This window comes from Leucoraja erinacea, unplaced genomic scaffold, assembly GCF_028641065.1.
Source record: "Leucoraja erinacea ecotype New England unplaced genomic scaffold, Leri_hhj_1 Leri_259S, whole genome shotgun sequence".
In the NCBI taxonomy this organism is placed as follows: domain Eukaryota; kingdom Metazoa; phylum Chordata; class Chondrichthyes; order Rajiformes; family Rajidae; genus Leucoraja; species Leucoraja erinaceus.
The window spans coordinates 98,796-121,500 of NW_026576160.1; the positions used below are offsets into that span (position 1 = coordinate 98,796).

Below are 22,705 nucleotides of genomic sequence, written 5' to 3' on the forward strand. Positions count from 1 at the left end.
AGGGGCCACACACACAGTTTAAGGATAAGGGGGAAATCTTTTAGGACCGAGATGAGGAAAACATTTTTCACACAGAGAGTGGTGAATCTGTGGAATCTCTGCCACAGAAGGTAGTTGAGGCCACACAGTTCATTGGCTATATTTAAGAGGGAGTTAGATGTGGCCCTTGTGGCTAAAGGGATCAGGGGGTATGGAGAGAAGGCAGGGATGGGATACTGAGTTGGATGATCAGCCATGATCATATTGAATGGCGAATGGTGCAGGCTCGAAGGGCCGAATGAACTACTCCTGCACCTATTTTTTATGTTTTTGTTTTATGCTTATGTTAACCGGCCTCCACTGCCCTCTGAGGCAGAGAATTCCACAGCCTTCTCCCCATATCCCCTGACTCCGCTATCTTTAAGAGCCCTATCTAGCTCTCTCTTGAAAGAATGCTCTCCAGAGAACCGGCCTCCACCGCCCTCTGAGGCAGAGAATTCCACAGACTCACAACTCTCTGTGAGAAAAAGTGTTTCCTCATCTCCGTTCTAAATGGCCGACCCCTTATTCTTAAACTGTGTGTGTGTGTGTGTGTGTGTGGTCCCCTGGTTCTGGACTCCCCCAACATGTTTCCTGCCTCTAGCGTGTCCAAACCCTTAACAATCTTATATGTTTCAATGAGATATCCTCTCATCCTTCTGAACTCCAGAGTGTACAAGCCCAGCTGCTCCATTCTCTCCATTTTGACCTCTTGTAACTTATTTGGGACCGGAGCGGAGAGGCTATACATGATTACAATTGAGCCTTCCGCCGTATATAGATACTGTCTGAGCCGCTGAGTTACTGCAGCTTTTTTTGTGTGCGTGTCTGTCTTGGGTAAGACATTCAATGCAGCTGCCCCGCTGACCCACGCTGCCTCGGAGACACTTTTAGCACAGAGCCGTGCCTCTCCCGGGAGCTCGCGTGTGAGTCTATCAGAGGAAGTTCAGCGTAGGTTCACCAGGTTAATTCCCGGGATGGTGGCACTGACATATGATGAAAGAATGGGTCGACTGGGCGTGTATTCACTGGGAATTTAGAAGGATGAGAGGGGATCTTGTAGAAACATATGAAATTCTTAAGGGATCGGACAGGCTAGATGCAGGGAAAATGTTCCCCATGTTGGGGTAAGTCCAGAACCAGGGGCTTGTACACTCTGGAGTTTAGAAGGATGAGAGGGAATCTCATTGAAACATATATGAGATTGTTAAGGGTTTGGACACGCTAGAGGCAGGGAAAATGTTCCCCATGTTGGGGGAGTCCAGAACCAGGGGCTTGTACACTCTGGAGTTTAGAAGGATGAGAGGGGATCTCATTGAAACATATATGAGATTGTTAAGGGTTTGGACACGCTAGAGGCAGGGAAAATGTTCCCCATGTTGGGGGAGTCCAGAACCAGGGGCTTGTACACTCTGGAGTTTAGAAGGATGAGAGGGAATCTCATTGAAACGTATAAGATTGTTAAGGGTTTGGACACGCTAGAGGCAGGAAACCTGTTCCCCATGTTGGGGGAGTCCAGAACCAGGGGCCACACACACACACACACAGTTTAAGAATAAGGGGTCGGCCATTTAGGACTGAGATGAGGAAAAACTTTTCCACCCAGAGAGTGGTGAGTCTGTGGAATTCTCTGCCACAGAAGGCAGTGGAGGCCGATTCACTGGATGTTTTCAAGAGAGAGTTAGATTTAGCTCTTGGGGCTAACGTTGAAACATAGAAACATAGAAAATAGGTGCAGGAGTAGGCCATTCGGCCCTTCGAGCCTGCACCGCCATTCAATATGACCATGGCTGATCATCCAACAGTATCCTGTACCTGCCTTCTCTCCATACCCCCTGATCCCTTTAGCCACAAGGGCCACATCTAACTCCCTCTTAAATATAGCCAATGAACTGTGGCCTCAACTACCTTCTGTGGCAGAGAGTTCCACAGATTCACCACTCTCTGTGTGAAAAATGTTTTTCTCATCTCGGTCCTAAAAGATTTCCCCCTTATCCTTAAACTATGTGACCCCTTGTTCTGGACTTCCCCAATATCGGGAACAATCTTCCTGCATCTAGCCTGTCCAACCCCTTAAGAATTTTGTAAGTTTCTATAAGATCCCCCCTCAATCTTCTAAATTCTAGCGATTCTAACGGAATCGAGGGATATGTAGAGAAGGCACTGATTGTGGATGATCAGCTGTGATCATAAATGTCGAGTTGCTGCCTCACAGCGCCACAGAACCGGGTTTAAGATCCCGACCACGGGCGCTGTCTGCGCGGAGTTTGCACGAGCTCCCCGTAACCTGCGCGGGTTTCCGCCGGGTGCTCCGGTTTCCTCCCACACTCCAAAAAGAGAGAGAGAGAGGGAGAGAGAGGGGGAGGGGAGTAGGAGGATGGTGGGGGAGATTAGGGTTGGAGAGAGAGGGGGGGAAGGATAAAGGGAGGGGAGCGAGAGAGAGAACGAAAGAGAGAGAGAAAGTGGATGAAGGAGAAAGAGAAAAGAGAGTGTGGGGAAGAGGGGATGGAGAGAGTGATGGAGACAGGGAGCGAGAGGAGGGACATTTTGGGGAGAGACTTCCAAAGAAAAAGCAAGTTCCAAGAGATAGGGCGAGGGAGAGAGAGGGACAGAGAGAGAGAGAGACAGACACAGAGACAGAGACAAAGAGAGGGGGAGGGAGGGAGAGAGAGACAGACACACACAGAGATAGAGACAAGGAGAGGGGAGGGAGAGAGAGGGGGAGAGACAGAGAGAGGGAGAGAGATGTAGAGAGACAAGGAGAGGGAGAGAGAGAGGGGAGAGACAGAGAGAGACAGACAGAGAGAGCGAGAGAGAGAGAGAGAGGGGGGAGAGATAGAGAGAGAGAGAGAGAGAGAGAGAGAGGGAGAGAGGGAGAGAGAGAGAGGGAGAGAGAGGGGGGAAAGAGAGAGAGGGAGAGAGAGAGAGAGAGAGAGAGAGAGAGGAGAGAGAGAGAGACAGAGAGAGAGAGAGAGAGAGAGAGAGAGAAAGAGGGGAGAGGGGGAGAGAGAAAGAAGAGGAGAGAGAGAGAGAGGGGAGAGAGAGAGAGAGAGAGAGAGAGAGAGAGAGAGATAGAGAGAGAGAGAGAGAGAGAGAGAGAGAGAGAGAGAGAGAGAGAGAGAGAGAGAGAGAGAGAGAGAGAGAGAGACAGAGAGAGAGAGAGAGAGAGAGAGAGGGGATAGAGAGAGAGAGAGGAGAAGAGGAGAGAGAGAGAGAGGGAGAGGGAGAGGGGGAAGGAGAGGAGAGAGGAGAGGAGAGAGAGAGATGGGAGAGAGAGGGAGAGGAGAGAGAGAGAACAGACAGACATCCCCACCCCTGGACCAGCTGTCGGAGGGTCTCGTCGGCACGGCAGCCGCTCCGAGGTGTCAAGTAATATGAGCCTTGCTCCCTGATCCCCCCCAGACACAGCTCCCCCAACATCCCCACTTCCCCCCCCCCCCCCCCCCCCCCCACAGTTTCCGGCCCCTCCAGCGGGCAATGCCATCAAACTCCATACCTCGTGTGTCTGTGTGGGTTACTCCATTCACAGCGAGGGGGTTGGAGTTTTGGAGCTAGGAGGTCCTATCTATCGCATGTGTAGAGGCCCCCTTGGTGGGACCGCACCTGGAGTATTGTGCGCAGTTTATCGGTCTCCGAATTTGAGGAAGGGAGTTGAGGCTGGGACTATCACAACTACCTGTGGAATCCTCTGCCTCAGAGGGCGGTGGAGGCCGGTTCTCTGGGTGCTTTCAAGAGAGAGCTTGACAGGACTCTTAAAGATAGCGGAGTCGGGGGATATGGGGAGAAGGCAGGAACGGGGTACCGATTGGGGATGATCAGCCATGATCACACTGAATGGCGGGGCTGGCTCGAAGGGCCGAATGGCCTCTACTCCTGCGCCTATTGTCTATTGTTTAAGAAACACTTAGGCAGGTACGTGGATAGGACAGGTTTTGGAGGGATATGGGCCAAACGCGGGCAGTTGGGACTAGCGTAGATGGGGCATGTTGGCTAGGATGGGCAAGTTGGGCCGAAGGGCCTGTTTCCATGCTGTATCGCTCTATGACTAGCGTAAATGGGGCATGTTGGCAAGGTTGGGCAAGTTGGGCCGAAGGGCCTGTTTCCACACTGTATCACTATGACTAGCATAGATGGGACATGTTGACCAGTGTGGGCAGGTTGGGCCGAAGGGCCTGTTTCCACACTGTATCACTCTGTGTGGAGGTGACAGGGACTATGCAAAGCCAACTTTCATAACAATGTATTAAAATCTTTGTTTATACGGTGGGGCAGCGGGGTAGAGTTGCTGCCTCACAGCGCCAGAGGCCTGGGTTCGATCCCGACTACTGGTGCTGTCTGTACGGAGTTTGCACGTTCTCCCCGTGACCTGCGTGGGCTTTCTCCAGGATCACCGGTTTATAGGTTACTTGCCCTCGGAGTATATATAAATGTGAAATTGTCGTGTGTGTGTGTGTGTGTGTGTGTGTGTGTGGTGTTGGTGTGCAGGGGATCGCTGGTCGGCACGGACTCGGTGGGCCGAAGGGCCTGTTTCCACGCTGTATCTCTAAACTAAAGTCTGAAGAAGGGTTTCGTCCCGAAACGTTGCCTATTTCCTTCGCTCCATAGATGCTGCTGCACCCGCTGAGTTTCTCCAGCACTTTTGTCTACCTTCCATTCACCAGCATCTGCAGTTCCTTCTTAAACATAAAGTGTTAATTACTAGATTTACTAGAATGTTGCAGATTTACTAGAATGTTGCCTGGGTTTCAACAACTAAGTTACAGAGACAGGTTGAATAAGTTAGGTCTTTATTCTCTGAAGCGCAGAAGGTTAAGGGGGGACTTGATAGAGGTCTTTAAAATGACGAGAGGGATATACAGAGTTGATGTGGACAAGCTTTTCCCTTTTAGAATAGGGAAGATTCAAACAAGAGGACATGACTTCAGAATGAAGGGACAGAAGTTTAGGGGTAATATGAGGGGGAACTTCTTTAGAGAGTGGTAGCGGTGTGGAATGAGCTTCCAGTGGAAGCGGTGGAGGCAGGTTCGTTGGTATCATTTAAAAATAAATTGGATAGGCATATGGATGGGAAGGGAATGGAGGGTTATGGTCTGAGCGCAGGCATATGGGACTAGGGGAGATTATGTGTTCGGCACGGACTAGAAGGGTCGAGATGGCCTGTTTCCGTGCTGTAATGTTATATGGTTATATTATATGGTTATATGGTAATATGAGGGGGAACTTCTTTACTCAGAGAGTGGTAGCGGTGTGGAATGAGCTTCCAGTGGAAGTGGTGGAGGCAGGTTCATTGGTATCATTTAAAAATAAATTGGATAGGCATATGGATGAGAAGGGAATGGAGGGTTATGGTATGAGTGCAGGCAGGTGGGACTAAGGGGAAAAAAAAATTGTTCGGCACGGACTTGTAGGGCCGAGATGGCCTGTTTCCGTGCTGTAATGGTTATATGGTTATATGGTTAATATCTCCTTTTATAAAAGAGAAAACCCTTTGACTGCGAGGAGGATTTGCAAATTGCTTTCTCACAGGCGATGATTATTCATCGGCGCTCCTGATGAGGGGATGTGGTGCCGTTTGATTGCCACCCTTCCGAGCGGAATGAATTGAATTCACAGGGAAAGCCGTTAGAATATCAAGTCAGCCTCTCCATCCCAAGACCCGTGGCGCTGGTGAACGCAGGCTGTTAAATATCGTCATACAGTGACTCTTGGACTTGGAGCGTGGATGATTGCAGCGTGAAATGTTGGTGTTGGTGCGACTTTCTCCGGCGCTTTGCGCTCGGCTTGAGGTTATTCCAACGTTGGCGGTTCACCTGCGTCTCCCGCAGCCAAGGCTGGCGGATTCCGAGCACGGAGGCGCAGCGGGTAGAGCTGCTGCCTCACAGCGCCAGACACTCGGGTTCCATCCTGACGACCATGTTTCGGGCTCTGGGCCCTTCTTCAGACTGATCCAAAACCTTCACCTCTCCCTATAGCGAAACGAGAAACTGCAGATGCTGGTTTACACAGAGTGCTGGAGTGACTCAGCGGGTCAGGCAGCATCTGTGGGGAACATGGATAGGTGACGTTTCACAGAGTGCTGGAGTAACTCAGCGGGTGCAGCAGCATCTATGGAGCTAAGGAAATAGGCAACGTTTCGGGCCGAAACCCACAAGGGTTTCGGCCCGAAACGTTGCCTATTTCCAGAAGGATTTCGGCCCGAAAAGTTGCCGATTTCCTTAGCTCCATAGATGCTGCTGCACCATAACTCAGCGGGTCAGGCAGCATCTCTGGAGAACATGGATAGGTGACGTTTCACAGAGTACTGGAGTAACTCAGCAGGTCAGGCAGCATCTGTGGGGAGAACATGGATAGGTGACGTTTCGGGTCGAGGGGCTGTACAGTTTGATAGCCTCAGGGGGAGAAGGATCTCCTGTGCTGCATCTTGGTGGGACCAGCGTGTTGCTGAAGGTGCTGGTCAGGAGATGATGATGAAGTGCAGGCGAGACTGTGTATCGATCCACTCCAGTCGATGGGCTCTCGAGAAAGCCCATTTACTCTCCACTACTCGATTCTGAAGTAAATTGAATTCACTTGGAAATCTGCTCAATGGCCGCAGTGGGAAGTGAGCAGAGTAGGTTCCATCAAAAATCCGTCGCAGCCTGTCTGCCCAGAGGTCCACGCGTTTAATTAGGGCCTACCCCTGCCAAGTGCAATGTACTTCGGTTGATGTATTTACTCACCGACCGGTGCTAAATGTCATAGAGTGATACAGTGTGGAAACAGGCCCTTTGGCCCGACTTGCCCAGCCTAGCCAACATGCCCCATCTACACTAGTCATAGTGATACAGTGTGGAAACAGGCCCTTTGGCCCAACATGCCTAGCCAACATGCCCCATCCACACTAGTCATAGAGTGATACAGTGTGGAAACAGGCCCTTCAGCCCGACTTGCCCATACTAGCCAACATGCCCCATCTACACTAGTCATAGAGTGATACAGTGTGGAAACAGGCCCTTCGGCCAGACTTGCCCATACTAACCAACATGCCCCATCTACACTAGTCATAGAGTGATACAGTGTGGAAACAGGCCCTTCGGCCTGACTTGCTCACACCGGCCAACATGCCCCATCTACACTAGTCATAGAAACATAGAAACATAGAAATTAGGTGCAGGAGTAGAGGCCATTCGGCCCTTCGAGCCTGCACCGCCATTCAATATGATCATGGCTGATCATCCAACTCAGTATCCCGTACCTGCCTTCTCTCCATACCCCCTGATCCCCTTAGCCACAAGGGCCACATCTAACTCCCTCTTAAATATAGCCAATGAACTGTGGCCTCAACTACCCTCTGTGGCAGAGAGTTCCAGAGATTCACCACTCTCTGCGTGAAAAAAGTTCTTCTTATCTCGGTTTTAAAGGATTTCCCCCTTATCCTTAAGCTGTGACCCCTTGTCCTGGACTTCCCCAACATCGGGAACAATTTTCCTGCATCTAGCCTGTCCAACCCTTAAGAATTTTGTAAGTTTCTATAAGATCCCCTCTCAATCTTCTAAATTCTAGAGAGTATAAACCAAGTCTATCCAGTCTTTCTTCATAAGACAGTCCTGACATCCCAGGAATCAGTCTGGTGAACCGTCTCTGCACTCCCTCTATGTCATAGAGTGATACAGTGTGGAAACAGGCCCTTCGGCCCGACTTGCTAATACTAACCAACATGCCCCATCTACACTAGTCATAGAGTGATACAGTGTGGAAACAGGCCCTTTGGCCCGACTTGCTCATACTGGCCAACATGCCCCATCTACACTAGTCATAGAGTGATACAGTGTGGAAACAGGCCCTTCGGCCCAACTTGCCCTTACTAACCAACATGCCCCATCTACACTAGTCATAGAATGATACAGTGTGGAAACAGGCCCTTCAGCCCAACTTGCCCACACCGGCCAACATGCCTCATCTACACTAGTCATAGAGTGATACAGTGTGGAAACAGGCCCTTCGGCCCGACTTGCCCACACCGACCAACATACCCCTTCTACACTAGTCCCACCTGCCCGCGTTTGGCAAATTGGGGGAGCAGCACCTCATATTTCGCCTTGGGCAACTTCCACCCCAGTGGTATGAACATTGACTTCTCCAACTTCAAGTAGTCCTTGCTTTTCCCCTCTCTCTCTCTCCATCCCCTCCCCCTTCCCGGTTCCCCGACTGTCTCCGACTACATTTTATCCCCGTCCCGCCCCCTCCCCCTCCCCGACTCTCAGTCTGAAGAAGGGGTCTCGACCCGAAACGTCGCCCATTCCTACTCTCCAGAGGCGCCGCCTGTCCCGCTGAGTTACTCCAGCGCTTTGTGTCTATCTTCGATTTAAACCAGCAGCTGCAGTTCTTTCCTACACATTCAAAGTAAAGATGTGTATGTCGTGTTCGTGCAGCGTTGAGGCAGGTGGTGAATAAGGACTAAGATGCCCACGTTTATTAATCTAATCGTTTCTCTGCTGCAGTGATTTCCCAAATCTGCCATTGCCGCAAATCCAATTATAATCTGTACTGGAATGCTGGATGTCCCTGGCAGAAATACTTATTAATGTTTGTTCCACCCACTGATGTATATCAGTTAACTTCCCCATCTGTCGCTGGGCGGAAAACGGAGCAGACCAGCACAGGAACAGGCCCTTCGGTCCACAATGTCCATGCTGCCCCTCCCCGCATGTGATCCCTATCCTCTAGAGAGTTTTATACTCTCTAGAATTTAGAAGATTGAGGGGGGGATCTTATAGAAACTTACAAAATTCTTAAGGGGTTGGACGAAGGCTAGATGCAGGAAGATGTTCCCGATGTTGGGCCCCAAGTAAGAAGAACAAGAGGGTCACAGTTTAAGGATAAAGGGGGGGAAAATCCTTTATAAACCGAGATGAGAGAAACTTTTTTCACACAGAGAGTGGTGAATCTGTGTGTGTCTCTGTCTCTGTCTCCCCCTGTGTGTCTCTGTGTGTGTGTGTGTCTCTGTCTCTGTCTCTGTGTGTCTCTGTCTCTGTCTCTGTCTCTGTCTCTGTCTGTCTCTGTCTCTGTCTGTGTCTGTCTCTGTCTCCCCTCTGTCTCTGTGTGTGTGTGTGTGTGTCTGTGTCTCTGTCCTGTCTCCCCCTGTGTGTGTGTGTGTGTGTCTCTCTCCCTCTGTCTGTCTCTGTCTCTGTCTCTGTCTGTCTCCCCCTGTGTGTGTGTGTGTCCCTGTGTGTGTGTGTGTGTGTCTCTGTGCTGCAGGATTCCTGGTTTTTGTGTGTGTGTGTGTCTCTGTCTCTGTCTCTGTCACTGTCTCCCCCTGTGTGTGTGTGTGTGTGTGTGTGTGTGTGTGTGTGTGTGTGTGTCACTCTGTGTGTGTGTGTGTGTGTGTGTGTGTGTGTGTCCCTCTGTGTGTGTGTCGTCCACAACATGAACACTGTCTCTGTCGCTGTCTCTGGTCAGCATGGACTGTTTCCACACTGTATCTCTAAAGTCTGAGGTTAAAAAAAAATAATTGGACGGGTACAAGGATAGGATATGTTCAGAGGGATATGGGCCAAACGCAGGCAGGTGGGACTGGTGTAGATGGGACATGTTGGTCGGCGTAGGGCAGGTTGGGCCAAAGGGCCTGTTTCCACACTGTATTCTAAGGCTGAAAAGAAACATTTGGACAGGGTACATGAGAATTGTGAATTTTGAGAGTTGTGAATTTGTGGAATTCCCTGCCACAGAGGGCAGTGGAGGCCAAATCACTGGATGGATTTAAGAGAGAGTTAGATAGAGCTCTAGGGGCTAGTGGAGTCGAGGGATATGGGGAGAGGGCAGGCACGGGTTCTTGGCTGGGGACGATCAGCCATGTGCGAAGGCAGCATCTATGGAGCGAAGGAATAGGTGACGTTTCGGGTTGAGACTCTTCTGGAAACTCAGCGGGTGAGGCAGCATCTATGGAGCGAAGGAATAGGTGACGTTTCGGGTTGAGACTCTTCTGGAAACTCAGCGGGTGAGGCAGCATCTATGGAGCGAAGGAATAGGTGACGTTTTCGGGTCGAGACCCTTCTGGAAACTCAGCGGGTGAGGCAGCATCTACGGAGCGAAGGAATAGGCGACGTTTCGGGTCGAGACCCTTCTGGGTCTCGACCCGAAACGTCGCCTATTCCTTCGCTCCTTAGATGCTGCCTCACCCGCTGAGTTTCTCCAGCATTTTTGTCTACATGCAATCAATGAATGGCGGTGCTGGCTCGAAGGGCCGAATGGCCTCCTCCTGCGCCTATTTTCTATGTTTCTATGTCCATGGATAGCACAGGCTTAGAGGGATATGGGTCAAAGGCGGGCAGGTGGGACTGGTGTAGATGGGGCATCGGCAGGTTGGGCCGAAGGGCCTGTTTCCGCGCAGTGCCTCTAAACTAAACTGAGTATAGAAGCTGGGATGTAATGTTAAAATTGTACAAGGCATTGGTGAGGCCAAATCTGGAGTATGGTGTACAATTTTGGTCGCCCAATTATAGGAAGGATGTCAACAAAATAGAGAGAGTACAGAGGAGATTTACTAGAATGTTGCCTGGGTTTCAACAACTAAGGTACAGAGATAGGTTGAATAAGTTAGGGCTTTATTCTCTGGAGCGCAGAAGGTTAAGGGGGGACCTGATAGAGGTCTTTAAAATGATGAGAGGGACAGACAGAGTTGATGTGGACAAGCTTTTCCCTTTGAGAATAGGGAAGATTCAAACAAGAGGACATGACTTCAGAATTAAGGGACAGAAGTTGAGGGGTAATATGAGGGGGAACTTCTTTACTCAGAGAGTGGTAGCGGTGTGGAATGAGCTTCCAGTGGAAGTGGTGGATTGGTATCATTTAAAAATAAATTGGATAGGCATATGGATGAGAAGGGAATGGAGGGTTATGGTATGAGTGCAGGCAGGTGGGACTAAGGGGAAAAAAAAATTTGTTCGGCACGGACTTGTAGGGCCGAGATGGCCTGTTTCCGTGCTGTAATTGTTATATGGTTATATGGTTATAAACAAAATTACATGGACCCGGTAAAAGATTTGGGGTTAAAAGAAATATTCTGGGAAAACAGGAACATTATTATGTCTCTGCGGTTGTCAGCTGGATTCAGTCATCCCTCTGTAATCATGTGAAAGTTATCGAGTTGTGTTGCAACTGGACTCATTATCTTTTATTAAAAAGCCTTGCCTTGCCGTGTTCTCGAAGCCTCGTCAGACAGCTGGGGAGAGGGGAATAAATTCAGGATAAAACATAGGCTTGGAAAATGTCACTTTCGTTTTTTTAATTCAGTTTTAGAAACATAGAAAATAGGTGCAGGAGTAGAGGCCATTCGGCCCTTCGAGCCTGCACCATTCGCCATTCAATATGATCATGGCTGATCATCCAACTCAGTATCCCGTACCTGCCTTCTCTCCATACCCCGTGATCCCTTTAGCCACAAGGGCCACATCTAACTCCCTCTTAAATATAGCCAATGAACTGTATGGCCTCAACTACCTTCTGTGGTAGAGAATTCCACAGATTCACCACTCTCAGTGTAAAAAATGATTCTCATCTCGGTCCTAAAAGACTTCCCTCTTATCCTTAAACCCTTGTGGCCCTTGTGGCTAAGGGGATCAGGGGGTATAGAGAGAAGGCAGGTACGGGATACATAGTTGGATGATCAGCCATGATCATATTGAATGGCGGTGCAGGCTCGAAGGGCCGAATGGCCTACTCCTGCACCTAATTTCTATGTTTCTATGTTTTAAACTGTGTGGCCCCTTGTTCCATATCGGGAACAATCCCTGCATCTAGCCTGTCCAGCCCCTTAAGGGTACCTTTCAGATCTTCTAAATTCTAGTGAGTACTCTTCTATATAGCCATATGAAAGTCCTGTGTGAATCTCAACTCTGTACTCCCTGTGGCAAGAATTTATTGTCCACAGAGATTCACCACTCCGGAGTTACTCTGTGAATTTTTTTTTTTCTCATCTCGGTCCTAAAAGATTTCCCCTCTTATCCTTAAACTGTGTGACCCCTTGTTCTGGACTTCCCCAACATCGGGAACAATCTTCCTGCATCTAGCCTGTCCAACCCCTTAAGAATTTTGTACGTTTCTATAAGATCCCCCCCCCCCTCAATCTTCTAAGTTCTAGCGAGTACAAGCCGAGTCTATCCAGTCTTTCTTCATATGGTCCATGGTAATTCTTTGAACAGGTTCATAGATAAGGTCATAAGTGATAGGAGCGGGATTAGGCCATTCGGCCCATCAAGTCTACTCTGCCATTTAACCATGGCTGATCTATCTCTGTGCGAGATTGAGCATGCAATCTATAGTGTTTAAGAAGGAACTGCAGATGCTGGAAAATCGAAGGTAGACAAAAAATGCCGGAGAAACTCAGCGGGTGCAGCAGCATCTATGGAGCGAAGGAATAGGTGACGTTTCGGGTCGAGACCCTTCTGGAAACTGAGCGGGCGAGGCAGCATCTATGGAGCAAAAGAATAGGTGACGTTTCGGGTCGGGTGAGTGGGCAAATGTTTGGCAGATGCAGTATAATGTGGATAAATGTGAGGTTATCCATTTTGGTGGCAAAAACAGGAAAGCAGACTATTATCTAAATGGTTGCTGACTAGGAAAAGGGGAGATGCAGCGAGACTGGGTGTCATGGTACACCAGTCATTGAAAGTAGGCATGCAGGTGCAGCAGGCAGTGAAGAAAGCTTTCATAGCAAAAGGATTTGAGTATAGGAGCAGGGAGGTTCTACTGCAGTTCGTACAGGGTCTTGGTGAGACCACACCTGGAGTATTGCGTACAGTTTTGGTCTCCAAATCTGAGGAAGGACATTATTGCCATAGAGGGAGTGCAGAGAAGGTTCACCAGACTGATTCCTGGGATGGCAGGACTGTCTTATGAAGAAAGACTGGATAGACTTGGTTTATACTCTAGAATTTAGGAGATTGAGAGGGGATCTAATAGAAACTTACAAAATTCTTAAGGGGTTGGACAGGCTAGATGCAGGAAGATTGCTCCCGATGTTGGGTAAGTCCAGGACAAGGGGTCACAGCTTAAGGATAAGGGGGAAATCCTTTAAAACCGAGATGAGGAGAACTTTTTTCACACAGAGAGTGGTGAATCTCTGGAACTCTCTGCCACAGAGGGTAGTCGAGGCCAGTTCATTGGCTATATTTAAGAGGGAGTTAGATGTGGCCCTTGTGGCCAAGGGGATCAGGGGGTATGGAGAGAAGGCAGGTACGGGATACTGAGTTGGATGATCAGCCATGATCATATTGAATGGCGGTGCAGGCTCGAAGGGCCGAATGGCCTCTACTCCTGCACCTAATTTCTATGTTTCTATGAGACCCTTTCTGGCCTCGACCTGAAACGTCGCCTATTCCTTCGCTCCATAGATGCTGCCTCGCCCGCTGAGTTTCTCCAGCAATTTTATCTAATATGCAATCACGAATGGTGCTTATGAAATGAAAAGTTTGAGGAATTATTCAAGCCTTTGACGTCACTAGGACAAGCAGGGAGATAAATCCTTAGTTTAATATTTCATGTATGTAAAGAATTTTATTCCCCGTAAGAAACATTCATAATTCTTTTGAAATGGCTTCCGTGGTGTGGGATACAGCTAGTTCCTAATAGTCGGGCTTTGAGAGCAATTATTGAACACGATGATTGCTTCATAAATTAGAGTTTATGCATGGACGTCTGTTAGAGTCACGCAGCGATTGAACAGGCCCTTCGGCCCAACTTGCTCATGCTAGCCAAGAAGCCGCATCTACACTGGTCCCACCAGCCCGTTACATCAGACAGCTTTTAATAGACAATAGGTGCAGGAGTAGAGGCCATTCGGCCCTTCGAGCCTGCACCGCCATTCAATGCGATCATGGCTGATCATCCCCAATCAGTACCCCGTTCCTACCTTCTCCCCATATCCCCTGACTCCGTTATTTTTAAGAGCTCTCTCTTGAAAGCATCTAGAGAACCGCCCTCTGAGTCACAGAATTCCACAGACTCACCACTCTCTGTGAGAAAAAAGTGTTTCCTCGTCTCCGTTCTCAATGGCCGACCCCTTATTCTTAAACTGTGTGTGTGTGTGGCCCCTGGTTCTGGTCTCCCCCCAACATCGGGAACATGTTTCCTGCCTCTAGCGTGTCCAAGCCCTTAATAATCTTATTGTTAACAATCCCACCGGCCTGCTACACCAGACAGCATTAAGGGGGGCTTTTAATAAGGTCATAGTGATGGGAGTAGAATGAGGCCATTCGGCCCATCAAGTCACCTCCACCATTCAATCATGTCTGATCTATCTCTCTCCCTCCTAACCCCATCCTCCTGCCTTCTCCCCTGACACCCGCACTAATCAACAATCTATCTATCTCTGCCTCAAATATATCCACTGACTTGTGGCCTCCACAGCCGTCTGTGGCAAACCATATAACAATTACAGCACGGAAACAGGCCATCTCGGCCCTACAAGTCCGTGCCGAACATCTTTTTTTCCCCTTAGTCCCACCTGCCTGCACTCATACCATAACCCTCCATTCCCTTCTCATCCATATGCCTATCCAATTTATTTTTAAATGATACCAACGAACCTGCCTCCACCACTTCCACTGGAAGCTCATTCCACACCGCTACCACTCTCTGAGTAAAGAAGTTCCCCCTCATGTTACTCCTAAACTTCTGTCCCTTAATTCTGAAGTCATGTCCTCTTGTTTGAATCTTCCCTATTCTCAAAGGGAAAAGCTTGTCCACATCAACTCTGTTTATCCCTCTCATCATTTTAAAGACCTCTATCAAGTCCCCCCTTAACCTTCTGCGCTCCAGAGAATAAAGACCTAACTTATTCAACCTATCTCTGTAACTTAGTTGTTGAAACACAGGCAACATTCTAGTAAATCTCCTCTGTACTCTCTCTATTTTGTTGACATCCTTCCTATAATTGGGAAAGAATCCCACAGATTCCCCACCCCTCTGGCGAAAGAATTCCCCTCCTCGTCCCCTTCGGAAAGGAAGGCCACGCAGGTCACGGGGAGAACGTAGAAACAAACTCCGTACGGGATGGAACCCGTGTCTCTGGCGCTGTGAGGCAGCAGCTCTACCCGCTGCGCCCCTGTGGGCTGCCCCAAGCAAGTCAGTCAAACCGAGCAAACCGTGCAGGAAGGAACTGCAGACGCAGTGGTTTAAACCAAATGCGGACACGTAAAAAGCTGGAGTAATTCGGTGGGGACGGGTAGCATCTCTGGAGGAGGAGGAGGAGGAAGGGGTGACGATGTTTCGGGTCATAGGAACATAGAAATTAGGTGCAGGAGTAGGCCATTCGGCCCTTCGAGCCTGCACCGCCATTCAATATGATCATGGCTGATCATCCAACTCAGTATCCCGTACCTGCCTTCTCTCCATACCCCCTGATCCCCTTAGCCACAAGGGCCACATCTAACTCCCTCTTAAATATAGCCAATGAACTGTGTGGCCTCAACTACCCTCTGTGGCAGAGAGTTCCAGAGATTCACCACTCTCTGTGTGAAAAAATACGTCGAGACCCTTCTTTCAGACTGAGAGGCCGGGCTGGAAAATCCCAGGGAATGGTGTCGGTGAGTGAGAAGCATCAGCTGTGTTTAGTGTCGCTGCCTGGCCGATCGCTGGCCCCAGGGAACTGGGAGACAGCGCGGAGAATTATAGTTTGAACACAGTGTCTCGGCCGTGAGTATTCCCGACGGGGGAACATTCCCTGCCCGCCCGCGAATAGATTCTTCTACCTCCCCTCCTTCTCTCCACTCTAAATCTCTTATTGATTGATCACGTGTCGGGCCAGCTGATTCACACAGGGCTTTTTATTGATCGCTCTCCTTTGAAGAAAGACTGGATAGACTCGGTTTATACTCTCTAGAATTTAGGAGATTGAGAGGGGATCTTATAGAAACGTACAAAATTCTTAAGGGGTTGGACAGGCTAGATGCAGGAAGATTGTTCCCGATGTTGGGGAAGTCCAGGACAAGGGGCCACACACACACAGTTTAAGGATAAGGGGGGAAATCCTTTAAAACCGAGATGAGAAGAACTTTTTTCACACAGAGAGTGGTGAATCTCTGGAACTCTCTGCCGCAGAGGGTAGTCGAGGCCACACAGTTCATTGGCTATATTTAAGAGGGAGTTAGATGTGGCCCTTGTGGCTAAAGGGGATCAGGGGGTATGGAGAGAAGGCAGGTACGGGATACTGAGTTGGATGATCAGCCATGATCATATTGAATGGCGAATGGTGCAGGCTCGAAGGGCCGAATGGCCTCTACTCCTGCACCTAATTTCTATGTTTATGTTTCTATGTTTCCTTTGCTCGTTTACTCTGACTGTCCCCCCTCTCTCCCTCTCTCACTGCCAGGGTGCGGGCTGCACGGCCTTGGTGGTGGCTGTCGTTGCAAGGAAACTGGAGCTGACCAGGGCCGAGAAACATGTGCATAACTTCATGATGGACACGCAGCTGACCAAGCGGGTAATCACCCCCTGACCCCTGACCCCACACACACATTGACCCCTGACCCCACACCACACACACTTACCCAAGCCAGCCACGAGGGTAAGGACTCCGGCCCCGACCACCCTGACTGAAAGAAAGAAAGAGAGAGAGATGGAGAGAAAGAGAGAGAAAGATGGATGGACGTACAGCGTGGATAGAGGCCCTGCGGCCCGCCGAGTCCGCGCCGACCAGCGATCCCCGCACACTAAAACCTCCGTCCCACTGTACGAGTTCATTCCAAGAGCTCTCCCCGAGTTTGCCCCCCGATTCGAACTCGGAGATTTACGGTAATGGCCGCTCGTCGGTACTCCGGGCTCTCGTGGACATGTTGAAAAATCTTCACACGTGTCTTCCCGTGCTTGCCCGCCGTTAGCGAGTCTTCCCGAGTACCCGCCGTTAGCGTCACGAGCCGCTAAGGGACGTCCCCGGGCTCCGACGTACCCGCTACGTTCATTCTCCGCGACCTCACCGCGAGTTTGATTTTTTTTAAACTCGGGAGGGCTCTTGGAATGAACTCGTACAGTGGGACGTGGCCATAACACTATCCTACACACACACACACACACGGGCACGGTGGGCGGAAGGGCCTGTTTCCGCGCTGTATCTCTGAACTAAACAAAAAATCTCTAACCTAGACACACACACACTAGGGGACAATTTACATTTATACCAAAGCCAATTAACCTACAAACCCGCACGTTTTTAAGAGTGTGGGAGGAAACCGGAGCACCCGGAGAAAACCCACGCAGGTCACGGGGAGAACGTGCAAACTCCGTACAGACAGCGCCCGTAGTCGGGATCTCTGGCGCCGTGAGGCAGCGACTCTACCGCTGCGCCACCGTGCCGCCCAGAAATATGTGTCTTCACTCACATAAATAAATCCGGGGTGGGGTGGGGTGGGGGGGGGGGGTTTACCAGATATAGAACTGCAGAAAATAACTCAACACACACACACTTGGGCCACACCCTGGGATCAGGCTGGTAATTTAAGACACTGCAGAGGAATGATATACGAACACTCCCTCTCGCTCCAACAGCTCGCTGGTTTACACCAAAGATAGACACAAAAAATACTGAAGCAACTCAGCGGGACAGGCAGCATCTCTGGGCATGGAGGAATGGGTAACGTTACAATAGACAATAGGTGCCGGAGGAAGCCATTCGGCCTTTCGAGCCAGCGCCGCCATTCAACGTGATCATGGCTGATCATCCCCAATCAGTACCCCGTTCCTGCCTTCTCCACACATCCCCTGACTCGGTTTGAATGTGCAATTTTGACCTTGCATCAAATCGTTTTTTAGATAATTCTCTCAGGAAATAAATGATGCAAACATATTTCTGACACATCCTCTCTTTCTCTCTTGAAAGTATCCAAGAGAACCGGCCTCCACCGCCCTCTGAGGCAGAGAATTCCACAGACTCACCACTCTCTGTGAGAAAAAGTGTTTCCTCGTCTCCGTTCTAAATGGCTTACCCCTTATTCTTAAACTGTGTGTGTGTGGCCCCTGGTTCTGGACTCCCCCAACATCGGGAACATGTTTCCTGCCTCTAGTGTGTCCAAACTCTTAAGATGTCCTCTCATCCTTCTAAACTCCAGTGTGTCCAAACCCTTAACAATCTTATATGACATAGAAACATAGAAATTAGGTGCAGGAGTAGGCCATTCGGCCCTTCGAGCCTGCACCGCCATTCAATATGATCATGGCTGATCATCCAACTCAGTATCCCGTACCTGCCTTCTCTCCATATCCCCTGATCCTCTTAGCCACAAGGGCCACATCTAACTCCCTCTTAAATATAGCCAATTAACTGGCCTCGACTACCCTCTGTGGCAGAGAGTTCCAGAAATTCACCACTCTCTGTGTGAAAAAAGTTCTTCTCATCTCGGTTTTAAAGGATTTCCCCCTTATCCTTAAGCTGTGACCCCTTGTCCTGGACTTCCCCAACATCGGGAACAATCTTCCTGCATCTAGCCTGTCCAACCCCTTAAGAATTTTGTAAGTTTCTATAAGATCCCCTCTCAATCTCCTAAATTCTAGAGAGTATAAACCAAGTCTATCCAGTCTTTCTTCATAAGACAGTCCTGACATCCCAGGAATCAGTCTGGTGAACCTTCTCTGCACTCCCTCTATGTCAATAATGTCCTTCCTCAGGTTTGGAGACCAAAACTGGACGCAATACTCCAGGTGTGGTCTCACCAAGACCCTGTACAACTGCAGTAGAATCTCCCTGCTCCTATACTCAAATCCTTTTGCAATGAAAGCTAACATACCATTCTCTTTCTTTACTGCCTGCTGCACCTGCATGCCTACCTTCAATGACTGGTGTACCATGACACCCAGGTCTCACTGCATCTCCCATTTTCCTAGTCGGCCACCATTTAGATAATAGTCTACTTTCCTTATGTTTCAATAAGAGGGTCGAGACCCTTCTTCAGACCAGTCTGAATGTCACCCACTCCTTCCCTCCAGAGATGCTGCCTGTCCCGCTGAGTTAGTTTAGAGATACAGCACTGAAACAGGCCCTTCGGCCTGCTGGGTCTGTGCCGACCAGCAATCCCCCGCACATTAACATCATTCCTACACCCACGAGGGACAATTAACACATACACCGACTACGCGTGCTGCCTGTACGGAGTTTGCACGTTCTCTCCCCGTGACCTGCGCGGGTTTCCCCCGAGATCTTCGGTTTCCTCCCACACTCCAAAGACGTGTCGGTTTTTAGGTTAATTGGCTTTGGTGTCCAAATGTTTTTTTTTTTTTACCTCAGACTTTAGAGATACGGCGTGGAAACAGGCCCGCTGAGTCCGTGCCGACCAGCGATCCCCGCACACGAACACTATCCTACACACACCAGGGGCAATTTACTTTTACACCAGGCCAATTAACCTACAAATAGCAATGTTACAACATTTTGAGATTTTAAAAATCAAGTCTGCAATTTATCCCACCAGATAAAGCATACAAATAAGATTAATTTGACACCTAATTCACTTTCATATCTCAAGTATTTAAAAAGTTATGGCCATTTTCATACTCGGAAATTAGCATCTTGTTCCCTATTGATTTTCTATGGACAAGACAAAAAAGCTGTGATCGTGGACAGTCAAAAGCCCATACCTTTCTTAAAAATTAAGAGAACTGAATGAAATTTTCAGTTATCATAGTTTGAACCATTCTGAAACAAATATAAATTAATCTTACTTGGAGGACCTGAAATTAAAGCATATAATTAGTTAGTTATCCAAGTGTAGCTAATTTCAAACTTCAATTACTAGATCTAAACATCTATCCATTTCTTAATAAATGATTAACGTTTTTAAATAGCCTAAGTGTCCAAATAATATTCACAAATAATTCACAATAAAACATGATTGTTAAATCTCATTTACATTAATTTATAGGCCAAATGGAAGGAATTTAGTGTTTAATTGCTATAAATTAAAGTCCATTTAAATCAGCTTTCTAGTGGGTTCCTGTGAATGCGCTGGTTTAGAACGTTCACATTGCGGTAGATTTGTGCCCCAAATGCCCAGAAAAATACTGCAGGATATAATGGGCCCAAAATTAGCTACTCGCAACATTAAATTTTGTATAAAGGGATCTTAAGAAACCCTTTTTAACGTAAAAATAAACAGCCTACCTTCCGTTTTCCCCTGTATGCGATCCGGCCCGTTGTCGGCGGTCGGGGGTTTAGAGGTTAATTTTTAACCTACTATAACAATTAAATAAAGCCCTTAAAACTAATAATAGCTCAAGCAAGGGAATCTTCCAGCGATTTTTCGTTAATAATTAACTAGGCTGAAAAACCTCGATTTGAACAGCCTAGGGAAAATCGCGTTTTAAACCCGCCCCCCTCTAAACGGCGCCAAAATCGCGCACACGGGCTGGGACAGATTTTCAGCGACGCTTCAGGTACGTTTTGCAACATACCTACTACAAACCTGCACGCCTTCGGAGTGTGGGAGGGAACCGAAGTTCTCGGGGAAAACCCACGGGGAGAGAACGTGCAAACTCCGCACGGACAGCCCCCCCCGCAGTCGGGATGGAACCCGTGTCTCCGGCGCCGGCTCTACCCGCTGCCCCACCGTTTTGTGACTTGCCTTCTGTTCCCTTCCCGAATCTTATCGTTGCCTCCTGCCGCTGGATCCACAGATCAAGAACGCGGCTGCCAATGTCTTGCGGGAGACCTGGCTCATCTACAAACACACCAAGCTGCTGAAGAAGATCGACCATGCCAAAGTGAGGAAGCACCAGAGGAAATTCCTGCAAGCCATCCACCAGTGAGTCTGCACAGTCCTTGCTACTCTCGCCTTCAGTAGACAATAGTTGCAGGAGTAGAGGCCATTCAGCCCTTCGAGCCAGCACCGCCATTCAATGTGATCACGGCTGATCATCCCCAATCAGTGCCCAATCATCCCCTGCCTTCTCCCCATATCCCCTGACTCTCTCTCGCTATCTTTAAGAGACCTATCTAGCTCTCTCTTGAAAGAATTCTCTCCAGAGAACCGGCCTCCACCGCCCTCTGAGGCAGAGAATTCCACAGACTCACCACTCGCTGTGAGAAAAAGCGTTTCCTCGTCTCCGTTTTAAATGGCCGACCCCTTATTCTTATTTCACACAGAGAGCGGTGAATCTGTGGAATTCTCTGCCACAGAAGGTAGTTGAGGGCACACAGTTCATTGGCTATATTTAAGAGGGAGTTAGATGTGGCCCTTGTGGCTAAAGGGATCAGGGGGTATGGAGAGAAGGCAGGTACAGGATACTGACTTGGATGATCAGCCATGATCATATTGAATCAGGCTCGAAGGGCCGAATAGCCTACTCCTGCACCTATTTTCTATGTTTCTATGTTTTAAACTGTGTGTGGCCCCTGGTTCTGGACTCCCAACATCGGGAATATGTTTCCTGCCTCTAGCGTGTCCAAACCCTTAACAAATTTATATGTTTCAATGAGATGCCCTCTCATCCTTCTAAACTCCAGAGGGTACAAGCCCAGCTGCTCCATTCTCTCAGCATATGACATTCCCGCCATCCCAGGAATTAACCTGGTGAACCTACGCTGCACTCCCTTAATATCAAGAATGTCTTTCCTTAAATTAGGGGACCAAAACTGCACACAATACTCCAGGTGTGGTCTCACTAGGGTTCTGTACAACTGCAGAAGGACCTCTTTGCTCCTATATTTGATTCCTCTTGTTATAAAGGCCAACATGCCATTCGCTTTCTTCACTGCCTGCTGTACCTGCATGCTTACTTTCGTAGACTGATGTACAAGGACCCCCAGATCCCGTTGTACTTCCCCTTTTCCCAACTTGACGCCATTTAGATAGTAATCTGCCTTCCTGTTTTTCCTACCAAAGTGGATAACCTCACATTTATCCGCTTTAAAGGGGTGGGGAGAAGAGGGAGTGACCGGGGGTGAGACTGGTCCGCGATGATGCTGCTGGCCTTGCCGAGGCAGCGTGAGGTGTAGATGGAGGCGATGGGAGGGAGGTCGGTGTGTGTGTGTGTGTGATGGTCTGGGCTGCAACTGTCCACAACTCTGCTCTCTGGTTGTGGGAGGATGGTTTAAAACTCTGTGTGTTCCCTGTGTTTCCCCCCCCAGGCTTCGTAATGTGAAGATGGAACAGAGGAAACTGACTGACCAGGCAAACTCTCTGGTTGACCTCTCAAAGGTAACGGGTGTGGGGAACACAACATACATTCTTGCCATCTCTCTCATAAGCTCATAAGTGATAGGAGCAGGAGTGTGTGCGTGTATATATATATATACTAGACTAAGTGGGACCCGTTGGGTCCTATGTTCACACGGGAGGGCTGGTCCCTCGACGCAATATTCCACCTCTCCACCAATTCCAATATTGGTGGCCAGTGGGGTGGGGGGGGGACTCTTTTCCCTTAACCCCCAAACCCCCCAAACAACCATTTGCAGGCAGTGCCTTTTTACTTCAACCCAAACAACCATTTGCAGGCAGTGCCTTTTTACTTCAACCCAAAACCCCCCCAAACAACCATTTGCAGGCAGTGCCTTTTTACTTCAACCCAAACCCCCCAAACAACCATTTGTAGGCAGTGCCTTTTTACTTCAACCCAAACCCCCCAAACAACCATTTGCAGGCAGTGCCTTTTTACTTCAACCCAAACCCCCCAAACAACAATTTGCAGGCAGTGCCTTTTTACTTCAAACCAGATTCAGATTCAA

The 22,705-nt window shown here is 48.9% G+C and overlaps 1 protein-coding gene across 1 annotated transcript in view; it reads left to right on the forward strand.

Annotated features, from left to right (window-relative positions):
• Positions 1 to 22,705, forward strand: part of LOC129693319 (small conductance calcium-activated potassium channel protein 3-like) — a 92,346-nt gene that overhangs the window by 58,848 nt on the left and 10,793 nt on the right. The window contains exons 5-7 of the mRNA XM_055630165.1: positions 16,367 to 16,477; positions 20,656 to 20,783; positions 22,109 to 22,178. Of these exons, the coding sequence (XP_055486140.1) occupies positions 16,367 to 16,477; positions 20,656 to 20,783; positions 22,109 to 22,178 (309 nt within the window). The remainder of the gene's footprint in view (positions 1 to 16,366; positions 16,478 to 20,655; positions 20,784 to 22,108; positions 22,179 to 22,705) is intronic.